This window comes from Xyrauchen texanus, chromosome 13 (genome assembly GCF_025860055.1).
Source record: "Xyrauchen texanus isolate HMW12.3.18 chromosome 13, RBS_HiC_50CHRs, whole genome shotgun sequence".
NCBI lineage: Eukaryota > Metazoa > Chordata > Actinopteri > Cypriniformes > Catostomidae > Xyrauchen > Xyrauchen texanus.
The window spans coordinates 27734215-27749258 of NC_068288.1; the positions used below are offsets into that span (position 1 = coordinate 27734215).

The 15044-nt window shown below is 37.5% G+C and overlaps 1 protein-coding gene across 2 annotated transcripts in view; it reads right to left on the reverse strand.

Annotated features, from left to right (window-relative positions):
* The window catches only part of mast2 (microtubule associated serine/threonine kinase 2), a 205412-nt gene extending 190823 nt beyond the window's left edge, over positions 1-14589 (reverse strand). For both annotated transcript variants that reach the window (XM_052140868.1, XM_052140867.1), the window contains exon 1: positions 13734-14589. In XM_052140868.1, coding sequence (XP_051996828.1) covers positions 13734-13814 — 81 coding nt within the window. In that variant the 5' untranslated portion in view covers positions 13815-14589. The remainder of the gene's footprint in view (positions 1-13733) is intronic.
* Positions 14590-15044: the final 455 nt, after the last annotated feature.

The window sequence follows — 15044 nt, forward strand, 5'->3', positions numbered from 1 at the left end:
TATTTCGTAGAGTTCTGACTAATTTCACTGAAGTTTATATGAAAATTTCGAAGAAACCAACCTTCAGAAAACAGTCAAGAAATTGTGTTTATGCAACCCATTTAAAATAGAGGTCGACTGATAGTGGATTTTACCGATACAATAACTAAGTTGGGCAGTACCTGCCGATAACTGATTAATCAACCGATAGTTTTTTAAATTGATACTGAATGAAAAATTACCACTTAAAATAGTGCTGAACTTTATTACAAAAATAAACAGTACTGACTGAACCATGAAAATGTATTGTACTTATTTAAATAAAATAAAAAAATTAAAATATATATGAACAAATATTAAAATTTTAAAGTCAGTTGATTTTTAAATTGACGTTGTTTCCTTAGTCCTAAAGAGGGCATAATAAATACATAAACCATTCAGCACCATTATATTATTGCATAGAACATTCCTATACTGGCTGTTAAAAAAAGAGCATTTCATTTTCAACTAATGTGCATAAAATAAATAAATGCACTTTTTAGTCAGTCCATATTCTCAAATATTAAGTCAAAAGTAAAATGAGGGGGGGAACACTTCAATAGACAGTTCATATGGTGTTTCACTTGTACTGATTCCTACTACTCCAGACTCCAGCTTCATAATAACAGCAAAATAGCACATTGTTTTTATTCAGTACAGTTGTATGTAGAGTAGCAATATTTAGATAGCAGTGGCATTCAGCTGAACTCGGTGGTGAACGGACCAATAGAGGAACCCTAACAGCCTGTTCTAAACAGAATTCATCAAGTGAATGTTACTTAACATTTATTTTTATTTTTTTGCTGTTTTACATATTCTGAGGTTTAAAGCAGAGCTGGCCTGGAACTGCGCAGTGCATATTCAGTAACTTAACATTTCTGCATCATTACACTCCCATTTTCTGTGGACAGCATCAATCCTAGCCTTGTCAGAACCACTCTAAAATGTAGTCACAATCAATACCATTTTGCAAACCTAAACACATTGACATTGTCAATTGTGGCACTTTTTTTTAAAAAAGCAAGAAAATATTAAAACTTCATGAAAGAAAATGCCAGATGCTTCAGCCATAAGCCTCTTCCTCTAAATTTGATAGATGAAGATTATAGCACTCATTAGATATAAACAAACTACACATTATTTAAATATAAATGAACTAAAAAAACGTTATTATTAACTAGCATAATGGACAATGTAGCAGCAAAATAAACAGTAATTCCAGTCTTCAAGTCTTCAGAAGAAGACTTGAAGTTTTTTTTTTTGTCTTTTTTTCCCAAAAATGTTTCAAATTGCATCTGGACTCAGATCTCTTTTTTGTTCAATTTACTTGTGAGACATCAGTCCACTTTTCATTCACACAGTTATTTTTTGGAACCCATTCAACTTAAATATTGTTATAAATTGTAAACTAATACTAATGATGACAATCATTTTAATTGATTTTAAACCCTCACGCTTCTATTTTGACATTCTAAACTCTCCAGGAAGTCCTGATGTGTCTGTTTGTAGGCAAGTTCACAGTAGTTTAATTTGCTTATTCAAATTCTGGTAAAATGCACATCCATTGCCATTCTAAATGCATATTATAATTTAACCGAACTATTGAGCATCTACATCTGAGATGCTGTTCTTGAGTAGCACTCAAATATCGCGCACCGCTGTGTAGGCTAAAAATAGCCAGCCTGTGCGTGAGTTTGTGTCAACAGAGCAGCACCATTCACTAACAAGCTGGCACTGCGAATACTTTATATTTACTTATTAAACACTGCCTTTTGTAACTCATGTCTTCAAGTGGCTTTGAATAAGATGCACGAGTCATATGAACTGCTTTAATGGTGTTTTTATGGTTCTTTAATGTCATTTTTGGACCTTGTAATGATAGTAACGAACAAGGCTAACACACAATATTGGATTTGGATCGGGCTTGTCGGACCGATACCCCATCTGTCTAAAAGCTTTGGTATCGGAGACGATCCCGATCCAGGTAGATAATTAGTTAAATCACAACAAAAAAAAAATTGCAATACAAGTCTTATTGTAACACAAGTATTGTAATATATTGTATAGTGAAAACCCAATACAATATTGAACTGATTTCTGAACACTATATAGCACTGTAAACACTCATTTCTCTTCCACTGTCTGATCCTAACTATGGCAATTCCCCTATGTATAAAGCATTAGACGCAAAATATTGAGATATTGTTAACGCGTCTGAATCTAGACCTTCATCACAAAAGATGGACTAAGCTATTCGTGTTAGGTTTAACATAACATGGAGTGCTGGTCTAAGCATTGCCAAAGGTTGTAATCTAGAGGAATTTAAATAATTACACAGGGTGTGCAAATTAGACAAAGTTTGCTCAGCCATAATAATGATGCTGCTGCATGAGCTTTAAATTATGAGAAATTAACAATAACAGAATTGTGGAAAGCTTAATAGATGAGGACAGTAGAGATGAGAGCAGATAGAATAAGAAGGGAAGATAAAGGAAATAGAAAAACACGAGACAAAACACCATGGTAAACTGCCTCCTGTAGATCAAAGCCCATTAAGATCTGTAACATACCAAGGAAGTGTATATATTTCTAGGTCACAAATGGCATTATTTGGCTACCTATTAAAAAATGACTTTCAACCTTAACCAATTATGGATATGAAAAGTCTTCAGCCACTTTTCTTCCACTGGGCCGAACAGTTCTTAATATAAAACTGTTCCATTCTGAGCAGATACGGGCAAGTAGGTACGGTTATGTGTTCCTTTCCACTGTGGTGCTGCAAAATCTGAATAAGAATGTACATACCAAACACGTCAGTTGGCGACGGTGTGAGAGGTAATCATTGGAGCGAGTGCGCAACAGAGGAGTTTTTAGGACTCCATTTATCCTTGGTTTTTACACTGCTAAAGCACAAGACAAACACAGCCCACATACAGCAAGGTAAAAGTTCCCAGACTAGCTAAAAAGGACATATGTTGAAAAAATATTATATGGGTAATATATTGATTTAATATATGAGTTTTAATGAGCTAGTTTGCATAATCTACAGTTCCTCACAGACAAAAAAGCATGTAGAAAAATAATGTGCTGTACTAGTTTATCCTTAAATCATGAAGATACACTAAACATACACTCATTTCTATTAAATTGTATGAACTTCAGCCAAATATAAGCTAACTTGGCTAGCAACCTTGAAACAATTGTCACCTTGGCATTGGCAAATTGAAAATCATGAGTCAACATGAACTAAAGACATTCCACCAGCACGGTTAAGCACAGTTAGCAAATCCGGAGAGAAATCCGGGCAGAGAACAGATTATAATCGTTCCATGCTCAACCGTGCTCAAGTGGAAATGCTAATTGAACAGTTCCTAAGCGTGCTCAGAAACATTCGACCTGATGGTGGAAAAACGCTTTAAGTTCCAATGGCAGCATTCTGATAAGTGAATATATATATGTGTACACACACACACACACACACACACATCTCTCTCTCTCTCTCTACCGGTCAAAACTTTTTAAACACTTACTCATCCTTTCTTATAATTTTGTTCATATCATTGTTGTGACTAAACAAAATCCAAAATGTGTTATATTTTAGATTCTTCCAAGAAGTTCCCTTTGCCTACAAATTGCAATGCTCTTTGCACTTTACTTAAAAATATTGAACCACTCCCCTCTCTAGTGACTGGTGGAACAGCCATAGTGCTTTTCATTGCTTTAAAACTGTTAACATTAAAAGCTGTTTTTATGATATGTTATAGTACAATCACAGGCTCCTGCTTGTAGCATTGATCTGCCTTCTCTGACCTACCTTATTCTCCAGTGCTACACCTGCTACAGAGGCACAGTAACTCCAGCCTTAATATGCCCTCAGGCTGGCCTGTCAACAACAGCAACACCAGTGTTGTCTCGTCAGTTGTCACTGCCACAAGTAATGACACAGCACTTGTGATTATTTTTCTATTGATTTACATGCCATGGCTTGATTTGCTAAATGAGTTCTAAAACTTAAAGCTAAATTGTGGCAGATCTGCACCATCAAACAGAATCGCAAATAGACTCTCCATCTGCAATTGGTCAACAAACAGTCCAGCCCCAAACTCATGCTACTGGTTAATGTTGCTGTGTTTGGCTGCTCAAACAAACAGACCAATTTTTACAATGTTCAGGGGAATCAACCTACAAATGGTATACTTACAGTCTCTGCATATTAAGCTAGCATAAGTGAAAGTATTTTAACATCCCAAAAATAACACACTTTACCTTTAAGTCATCAAAAAGACATCTGATTGGTTGGGTTCTTTTGTTCATTGATCTAGTTCAACACATCCTAAACATCTGCAGGGTAAAAAGGTGTTGTGTGATACATTTTTGGACTGGCCAGTGGTACCTATACCATTCCATCAAATTTCACTTCTTGTAAAAGGATGACTGTAATTTTCTGCAAAGTCATGCAGTAGCGCATGGATTATCAAATCTGGCATATGCCAGTGTTACCATGGCTGATTTCACATCTTAAGAATGATATCAGTTTCAAGTCACACATTATCTAATTCAGTGGTTCTCAACTACTTTTCCTTCGGGCCAAAATTTTACATTGGACATCAAGTGGTGATCCATCATAGTTAAAAACGTAAACTGTATTTAATCTATCCTTGGTCATATTTCCTTTTATCTTGCATAGATTTGTTCATGGTTTTCAAGTATAAGGGCATGCATCAAGTGACATTATTTTTGTTGTTGATGTCAACAACAAAAGCTACATTAATTTTTCTCTCCTCCCTTTTAAAAATTGAAGAGCGTATTTATTTATATCAGCCCATTATTATCATCCCATTTGTTTCTTAATTTCAAACATCATTCAAACAGAACATGCAGTCTCCTCATTACCATGTTTAGGTCAATGTAGCTAGTCTTAAATACTAGTAATAATAATAATAATAAATTATAGTATTTATGAAAAAAATACAAGCCGATACACATTTCGAAACTTCAATAACAACTGCCACTGTTGATATAAAAAATTAAGTCTAATAGATATAGATTATTTCACATGAAACTAGAAAATGTTGTCAAAATCGTGAAATTATTTTGTAAAGGTGATAATGTGTAATGAAAAACAAAATAGCATATAGCATAGTTGCTCTTTTCCTCAGTGCTGTTTGGCATGTTGGGGCTGCCAACTGCTTGAGATATTTGGCTTGACTTCCTCCATAATGCTTTAAACTAGAAGTCTCACTAGAATTGAAATGGGTCTCATCAGTAGTGGTCGACCGATATATATATAGGAGACTGATAAATCTGATAAATATTCCCCTTTGGCCGATTTGTTTCTCAATTTGTGCTGAGAATTGCCTGTTTGCATGTGAAATGTCTTAGACATGTAAATGACCAGTCATAGTCAGTTTTGTTGTTACATGCCAGCGTGTTACTACAATAGTAGACCAGTGTGCAATACAGTGTCATTTAACTGGTCCGCATATCAAAGCCGCAGCAGACACGTTTGAGTTCATAAAATTGAAGTGTTCGCCCGTTTCATTCTCCTTCTCTCTCCTCAACAGTTCCCTGTAACTTTTTACTGTCTTGTCTAATGATACAAATGCAAATATCATATACAGTCTCCAAATATATGCATATCTTGTTTAAACAGATGTAATAAACCAACCTCACACAACTTCAGCAGATCCAGCATCCTGTGGAGTGCTCATAAATCTTCCTCTTAAGCACATATTCTAACAGCCTCTCCTCAACATTTCCCTGTTACTTTTAACTTTTCTAATGATAAAAGGTAAATTTCAATAAAACATCTATTATAATCTTTCTGCAAATATGCAGATATCTCGTTTAAACAAATATAATTCAGGAACCTCACGAAAATCCAGCATTTTCTTCCTGTCGAGCCCTCATCTAATATCTTCCTCTGAAGTACACATTCTATCGGCCAGAATCAAAACTTCAGGATCAGGATAAAAATTTCCTTTGATTCAGAAATCATGACAGTCACTTCGTGACAATCCAAGCAGGTGATCCAGACCGTTTAAACTGCACAATCACGTGAGTGCAACTTCAGAGTAAAAGCGCTTCACGTGAGTTATCAGTAAATGTCTTATTCACTGTGTACAGTATGTATATGGGGATGGGGGCGTGGTCATGTGTCTGTCTGTGGGAGAGGGAGAGCGGTAAGGCTCGTCACCTGGGCTGTCATTATCATTAATACCTGTCTCTCGTTATAGTAATGGCGAAAGGGAGACCTGAAAAGGCAAACAAAGCGCATCAGTCGGCAGAAAGAGAGAGACCAGAGAGAGACTGTTCTGGTGTGTGCAACAAGAACTATTGACTCGTTTGGGTTGCGACCCACCAGTTGAGAAACACTGGTCTAAATATCTAATCATATATTAAATCATATCATATCAAATCTCAATGGATTTATTTGGTTGTGGTTGAACTGAAAAAAGGTCTCAGTTTTGTTATTTTTAAGAAGGCTCAAATGTGAAAACCCCAGTAGCCTTTTTGAGTTGAACAAGTGCAAAACATTACCATCATAATCGCAATCTTTTTCGAAATAATCGTTATATGACTTTTTGTCCAAATCGTGCAGCCCTAGCTACTATGCCCATATAGTGTATGTGCATATACCTGGGAGAGCCAGCACTTAAACTATTCTGGTGAATTGTGAGGACCCACTTTAATGACCAGCAGTGGGTTCAACACTTCTGAATGTCAAGGGCTATGTTAAAAAAACATTATTGTCGTGAGAAGGAGTTGAAAGTAATATCATCACAAATGTTTAATACACACCATCGTTTTGTGAATAAACTCCATCACCTTATTGCACATTTAGAATTTCACAATATTTAATATTCATATAGTTACCCAAATGGTAACCCAGCATGTGAAGATACAGCGGATAACTGATATTATAGCTAATATTATAAATAAAAAACATAAATGATAATATTTTGGCTGCTTAAAAATGTCACAATAAACCCCTAATCAAACGTTTGACATATTTCAGGTGAAATAAGGTATCAGAAACATTATGATTTTTGATACCGCGTTTGTAGATTTGTATAATAACTTGTAACGGTTACTAATGTTTGGAATTGCACGAATGCATAAACTTGCATTACTTTGATTTCATGCACATTAACTGATCTGAGAGCACCGCAATGCACATGCACAATTACATGCTTCCAAAAGGGAATTAGTCTATAGTAAAATCAACATGTTGGAAACCATTTTTCCATTATCTAACCATGTCTTATGTCAGTTCATCCCTCAAATGATCAGAAATATTTATACAAGTAAATGCAGGGATTAAAAGCTGATTTGGGTTGGGATTTGCTTATGTAACAGCTTACTGCACCAGTCCAAGCCATCTGTGCTGGTCAGAGATCTTTTACAATCACATGGTTCAGCAACTACCCGGGACAGGAACTTTGGAAACAAAGATGAATCCCACAGATGCTTAGCTCACCACCATAAAGGTTGAAAATGGGAAAAACAGAACCCTTCAATAACTAAACAGCCAAACCTGTTAAGATTTTCATTTCCATTCTGATTTACAATCATATAGGAAGAATGGAATGATTTGCACATGGTGAACGTTTGAAATGTCCAAGCAAAGAGAGTGCAGTGGCCTTGCCAAAAAGGACTATGAGCTTACAGTAACACCCATCCCTTGAATTTTCCGGTTAACAAAAACTTTACTGTAATGAATTCACAATGTATAATCCTAGTTGCAGCCTTCTATAAACCCAAAGTCTGGGCTAATTTGTTTTCTTGAAAGAGGGGAAGGATAGTTTCTTTCTCAGATGTTCGTGGGCACGATTAGTGGTTCTCGCTCTCAATAGGGTGTATGGTAAGTTGCGCGTGGATCGCGGAGAATAATATGAACCTCATCATGCTGTGAGTCTCTGAAGAGTCATGCACAATGAGCCATGTGATAAGATGCGCAGATTGACTGTCTCAGAAGCAGAGGCAACTGAGACTTGTCCTCCGCCACCCGGACTGAGGTGAGTAACCGCATCACTACAAGGACCTAGTAAATAGTAGTGGGATTTGGGCATGCCAAATTAGGGAGAAAAGGGATTATAAATAAATAAAAACTTTGTTGACTGTTCAGCCGGTACCCGCCTTCTCCTTGCCCGACCTTTATCTGTTACAGTAGTGCTGAAACCTGGGAGGGAGGAGGGATGCGCTGTCGTAGAGGGGTGGGGAGAGCATCATGCCGGGCCTGAGATGAGCGATGGAGGTGTGTGATGAGGAGGGCGGCAGAGCAGGCCCGTGATGACACAAGGCCGGCCCTGAATTGGGCTAATCAGCCAGGAGGGGATAAAGACTATCCGGAAGCACAGGTTTGAGAGAGAGAAAGACACACATGGCTGCGCTGCACGTTTGTTTATGTTGGTTTTAAGTTTACCATTAAAGTTTATGTTTACCGTTTAGCCGGTTCCTGTCTCCTCTTTGCCCGTCCTTGATCTGTTAAAATGTCATCAATATGACTCCAGCTATTAAATTAATGTCTTCTAAAGCGACACGATAGCTTTTGGTGTGAAAGAGATAAATATTGAAGAACTTTTTAACTCTAAATCATGCTTTTGTTCTGCAGAGGTATGCACGTGTTAACTAACAGCAGTGGCATTTGAAACACAAGAACTGAGGCCAGTGTGTCACAGAGGAAGGGCAGCACATTTTACTAGTGAGGAGGAACACTGTACAGTAGCTTGGTTGGTTTTGGTTTAGGTCTGCTGGGCTCGACAATAAGGACTGCCCGATGGCCCGGGTCCAGTGTGAGAGAGGTTCGGGCAGGTTGCTGGAACTGTCACTTGCCCAATCTGGCCAGTGCTGCATTTATAACGTTAGTGTTAGCAGACAATGAGCGAGAGAGCACAAAAAATATATGGAGTGAACAAAGCCTTCTAACCGAGCACTCGGAGATGAGAGAGCGTGATTATATTTAGCTTGCAATCGCGCGAGTGCATAATATACTGGAAGCAGTGAGGAACAGTCTAGTGAGCACACGAGCGTGCAGACACCGAGCGCGCTCTCCTAGAACTGTCCTCACTTATTTCCAAGTGTCTTAGCAGCAGCCATTGCCATTATTAGGCCTTTTTAGGAGGGATTCAACCCCCCTAAAATGATGTAACTTTGCAATCAGCACATAACTGTTCTAAACAGCTGCAACACTGCACTTGGCACTTTGGTTTCTTTTCCCACATGTAAAGACTGACTGTAGTGTGAGCCAATAGCATTTGATTGTGGGCTGTGATGGAGCATATCATTGGTTTGAGCCACTGAAATAATACACCCCATTTCCTCATTCAATTTATGAATGAGCAAGGATCAGCATCTTATTATGACCAATTGACAGAGGAGGCATGTCGCTCGTTTAGTTCGGTAATCCCGTTTAACAAGGAGAGAAAGGAGCTGGATTAATTAAGAGTAAATGTGACTACAATGACATCAGGATGTAATTAAAACCTGTAATTACTTTTAGGCAATGTTGTCTTTTTTGTATATTCCTTGATGGTCATGCACAACAATTCACAAAATGATATGCTTTGTTGTAATTTGCAGGGAAAACACTTATGATATTTAAACACTGATAAAGTCTCTTAGTAGACACGCTGGTTTGAATAGTATATTGAAAAAGTATAATTAGACTTGTTCATCAGAAATGGATATCTGAATGAATCGGTAAATAAATTTGAATGAAACACACTGGTGGCCAAAAAAAATTGAATAATGTACAGATTTAGCTGTTTCGGAAGGAAATTGGTACTTCAATTCACCAAAGCGGCATTCAACTGATCACAAATTATAGTCGGGACATTACTGATGTAAAAACAGCACCATCACTATTTGAAAAAAGTAATTTTTTTATCAAATCTAGACAGGCCCCGTTTCCAGCAGTTATCACTCCAACATCTTGAGAACTTACCATGAGAAATCATGGTAATTTGATCATTTGATACTAGAAAATCACTTCCCATTATATCAAACACAGCTGAAAGCTATTTGGTTCATTAAATTAAGCATAACTAAACAAGAGGATAAGTACATCAGAGTCTCTAGTTTGATAAATGGACACCTTGCATGTCCTCAGCTGACAGCTTCATTGAATTCTACATGCTCAACACCAGTTTCATGTACAACAGTAAAGAGAAGACTCAGGGGTGCAGGCCTTATGGAAAGAATCGCAAAGAAAAGGCCACTTTTGAAACAGAAAAATAATAAGAAAATGTTAGAATGGGCAAAGAAACACAGACATTGGACAACAGATAATTGGAAAAGAATGTTATGGATCTTAACCCCATTGAGCAGAAGTTCTGAACATTTTTTTCAAAATGTAATAGTAATTTTTCACATTATTAATGTCCTGACTATACATTGTGATCGGTCGAATGCCATTTTGATGTATAAAATTACCAATTTCTTTCCTTTAGAGTAAAATCTGAACATTATTCCAAACTAAATAAAATATCTTTGGACAATATTTCTAAGCCATGATGTGTCATCTATTTTTCATTTTTGTTTTGAGGATAGTGAAAAATTTGGCAGGGCAAGTAAAAGTCTGAAGCACTGGCCAGTAGAAAAAATCCTTAGCATTGAGCCCTGATCTGTATTTATCAATTTCTTTTATCACAATGGTGTGTTTGTTTGCTCATCCTGGATGTCTCAACTAAATTTATCATGGCACTGTGAATACGTCACACAAGAGACCGCTTAGGCTCCACCCTCTCGTAAGTCCTAACAGAAGCGATGATTTATAGTTAAAAAGTACTTAAATGTTGATCTTTTTCACACAAAAAGTGATCGTGTCACTTAAGAAGACATTCATTTAAATGCTTGAGTCATATAGATGACGTTTATGCCGACTGTCTTATTTTTACAGCTTCAAAAGAGAAATCATTTTTCACTTGCATTTAAGGGCCTACTGCTAAGATATTATATATTGTTTCTTAAAATGTATTCTGGTGAAGAAAGTAAGTCATACTCACCTGGGATATCATGAGGGTGAGTAAAGAATGAGAGAATTTTCATTTTTGGGTGAACTATCCCTTTAATATGCATAATGTTTCAATACATTCAACATCAATACAGACATGCACCCACACACACACAAACAAACCCTTTTCCAAAACCTCTCACATTCACATGTAAGATTACAGTTGGGTTTACCATCATAAACATACAGTGCTGTATGTTGCCCCTTCCTTGTTTTTTTTTCATACTACATTTTTTAGATCTTCAAACCAGATATAACATAAAACAAAGGCAACCTGAGTAGACTCAAAATACAGTTTTCAAAATATATATATATATATATTATTATTATTATTGAAGCTAAAAAGTTATCCAACACCTATATCACCCATGTGAAAAACAAACTGCCCCTTAAAGTTAATGGCTGGTTGTGCCACCTTTAGTCTTCAGTCTTTCACAATGCTGTGGTGGAATTTTGGCCCAGTCTTATTTGCAGAACTGCTTTAGTTCACCCACACTGGAGGGTTTTAGAGCATGAACTGCCCGTTTAAGATCCTGCCACAGCATCTCAATTGGGTTCAAGCCAGGACTTTGACTAAGCCACTCAAAAACTTTCATTTTGCTTCTTTTGAGCCATTTAGAGGTGGACTTACTCCTATGCTTTGGATCATTGTCTCGCTTGAGCTTCAACTCACAGACCTTCTCCTTTAGGATTTTCTGGTAGAGAGCAAATTCATTTTACCCTCAATTATGGCAAGTCACCCTGCCCCTGAAGCAGCCAAGCATCCCCACCCCATCATATTAGCAGTGGTTTTCACCTCTCTTCCATGGATGGCATTTTTAGCCTGTGTCTTTCTGATAGTGGAGTCATGAACAGTGACATTTATTGATGCAAGAGAGGCCTGCAGTTCCTTGGATGCTGTCCTTGGATTTTTTGTGACTTCCTGGATGAGTCGTCGCTGTGCTCTTGGAGGAATTTTGGAAGGTTCTTACCATATCTGGCAAGGATCACTACTGTGCCAAGTTTTCTTCATTTGGTGATAATGGCTCTCACTGTGGTTCTTTGGAGTCCCAGAGCTTTTGAAATAGCTTTGTAACCCTTCCCAGACTGATGTATTTCAATCACCTTTTTCTTCATAATTTCTGGAATTTCTTTTGACCTTGGCATAGTGTGCTACTGTGTGAGACCTTTTAGCCAACTTTATGCTGCTGAAAACATTATATTTAGGTGTTGATTTGATTGAATAGGGCTGGCAGTAATCAGGCCTGGGTGTATCTATTCCAACTGAACCCCATAATGCGGTTTCATAGATTTTATAACAATAGGTTTTTTGCAGTGAATTTCTTTCCTGAATTCAACTTAATAAAAAGTATTATTTTCCCGTTAATTCAGTGAATGTCTTTTAGAGATATTTTTAAAAGATGATTTTGTCCTATTTATTGTTAGTAAGCACGTTTAATCCAACCTTTTAAGTCGGGTCACAAGCTGAATAATCGGTAAAAGGGCTAAGGATTAATCTTTGCAATAATCTGTGAATAATCATTCTATTAATCGTTAGATTAATCGATTATCAAAATAATTGTTAGTTGCAGCCCTAAAGGGGACAAATAATTTTCACACAGGCTCAGTTGGTATTGGTTAGCTTTTTTTACTTCAATAAATAACATTATCATTTAAAAACTGTATTTTGTGTTTACTCATATTGCCTTTGTTTAATGTTAGGTTTTATTTGAATTTGCAACAATTTAGTATGACATGTACACAAAAACAATAGAAATCAGGATGGGGCAAATACTTTTTCACAGCACTGTAGACTGTCTCGAAAAAAAAAAATCATGCCCCAGGATTTCTTGTTTTACAAATGTTCACCACAATACTGCCAAGTCCCAACTGGGTCAGGTTTAAGACAGCTCAACTCGATTTTACCACTCCCTAAATGACTTCATCTGTTGTCAACATTATTGAAACAATGAACACTGAATCACAACATTCACTGGGTGAATTTTATTTACACTTGGCTATGATAAGATTACTATGGCCAAACTTGCCAAATTTATGGGGAGAACACAAACCTGACCTTTGGATAGGTCCGAGACAAAGAATCTAAAACAATACAGCAGACTGCTTATCAAAAATTTCAGGAATGAGATCAGACGGTGTTACATTCCAGGAAAAAAAATAGATGTTTGCCATACATAAATGCATTATTAGCCAAATTATGAGAAACCGTCAATTAGAAAACCTTCAAATCAGAAACCACTTTCAAATAGGAAAATACTCTTTTGTTTAATCAAAATAGTAGGAATTTTGCACTTGATTTTTTAAAAAAGCATTATTTACTCACTCTATGTGACACCTGATCAACTTGATACACAAGCAGTGTCAGGACACAAAGAGCCAATTAAAAACTCTCAAGACACATTATGTGGGAAATAAACTTCACATCATGCCTTGATAAGAAATTATTTCAAGAAATTGGTCAAAGTCGTAATGTACTTAATCCGTAATCAACAGATCATATAGATCCTTCATATAAAAGTCAATGTGCATATGGATGGACTGCAATTAGGCATTGCGCTCAGCCCGCAGGGCATCAGCATCACATGCACCAGTATCCCAGTTCTATATTTGTAGTACTGTCAAACGGAGCAATGAGCATGTTTTACAGTGCATTTCAAATAAAAGTGCAATGTTTCAATGTTAACATACCATAATCACTCACCTCATCTTTGCCTTCAGTGCTGCTCTCCCGCTGCTCAGAGGTGCAGAGTTTCCTTTTGTTTTTGGTCTCGGTTCTCTTCATTCTACTGGATGAGGGCTGAGGAAACACTGTAGTACTTTATCAATGAATCCTGCTGACTGGTGCTTAATGCATTTAGATGGTGAAACGGATCTTGCACTGGTACCTGGCGAACAAAGCTCTCCTCAACTTTGCTCTAAATACACTAAGGCAGAATCATCGCCCTCCTGACATAAGGGTTTGTGTGTTGCTCTCCCGACTCCTAAATTAGAATCCGAGTTGCCATGACAGCTCTTCAGTTTTCCCTCAAATCCTGTTTTATCTTCACTTTGCTGTAAACTGCGTCGAGACAACCGCTAGCTCGCTAGCTGTTTGCTGATTAAGTTTGACAACATCCGCAAATGTTGTCCGGCTTCGGGTTTAGACAAATAAAAGGACTATTTAGAAACAATGTGTAAATAAAATCTTCGGCCTCGTTTCTGTCAAGTTGGGGCATCAGCTCCTCAGCGTATAAACCAGGTCACATTACACTGAATAATGCAACATTTCCAACGTGTCTGTTGCAGTTTTTAGTCCGCGGATTTTCTATCCTCTGTAAACTAATACTTGAGCATTCCGCGGATATTTCAGCCATAACAAAAAGCCTAAAACACAGGAACTTCTCGTCCAGTCAACTGCCTGACTGGAGACGTACTTAACCGCTGAACCACAAAACAGCGCGAGCTCAACTCAGTCTGTTCATCGCGTCTGGTCAGGTCTAGAGAGCGCGAGCTCTGTTTTGACACGGAACGTTATATCATTCACGCGTGTAGCGCCGCTCTTATCCACTCTCACTATTCGGCAGGTGCGGGGGAAATGACCGGTGGCGATTGTAATTGCTGATCAGAGCCGGTTCATGTCGTTGCTTTTTTGGGGGGGTGGAAATCTAGCGGCTTCCTGAAGATCGGATCAAGTGAATGGAAATCGCTGCGCTCTAAATGCTGATCTGAGTTCAGTCCCTAAGAACGAGTCTGAGCGGCAGAGTCCTGCATAAACACTAAAGCACTGACCTGGGAACGTTGTTCCCCTAGTGGTTAGCGGCAAGTGAAAATACCGTTTTTCTATGAGAAACGACTGCTTTGTTTTTGGTGCCATCTACTGAGCCTACTGAGTAATATTATTATTTCAAGTAGACAATTTAGGACACGTTATGCCACTTTAATACAGAATGTAACGCTTTCCTTCTTATGCAATCATATAGGTTTTTTTAATGTACGCTGCTCATTTTATGTATTGTCTTGTATTTTTATTTGA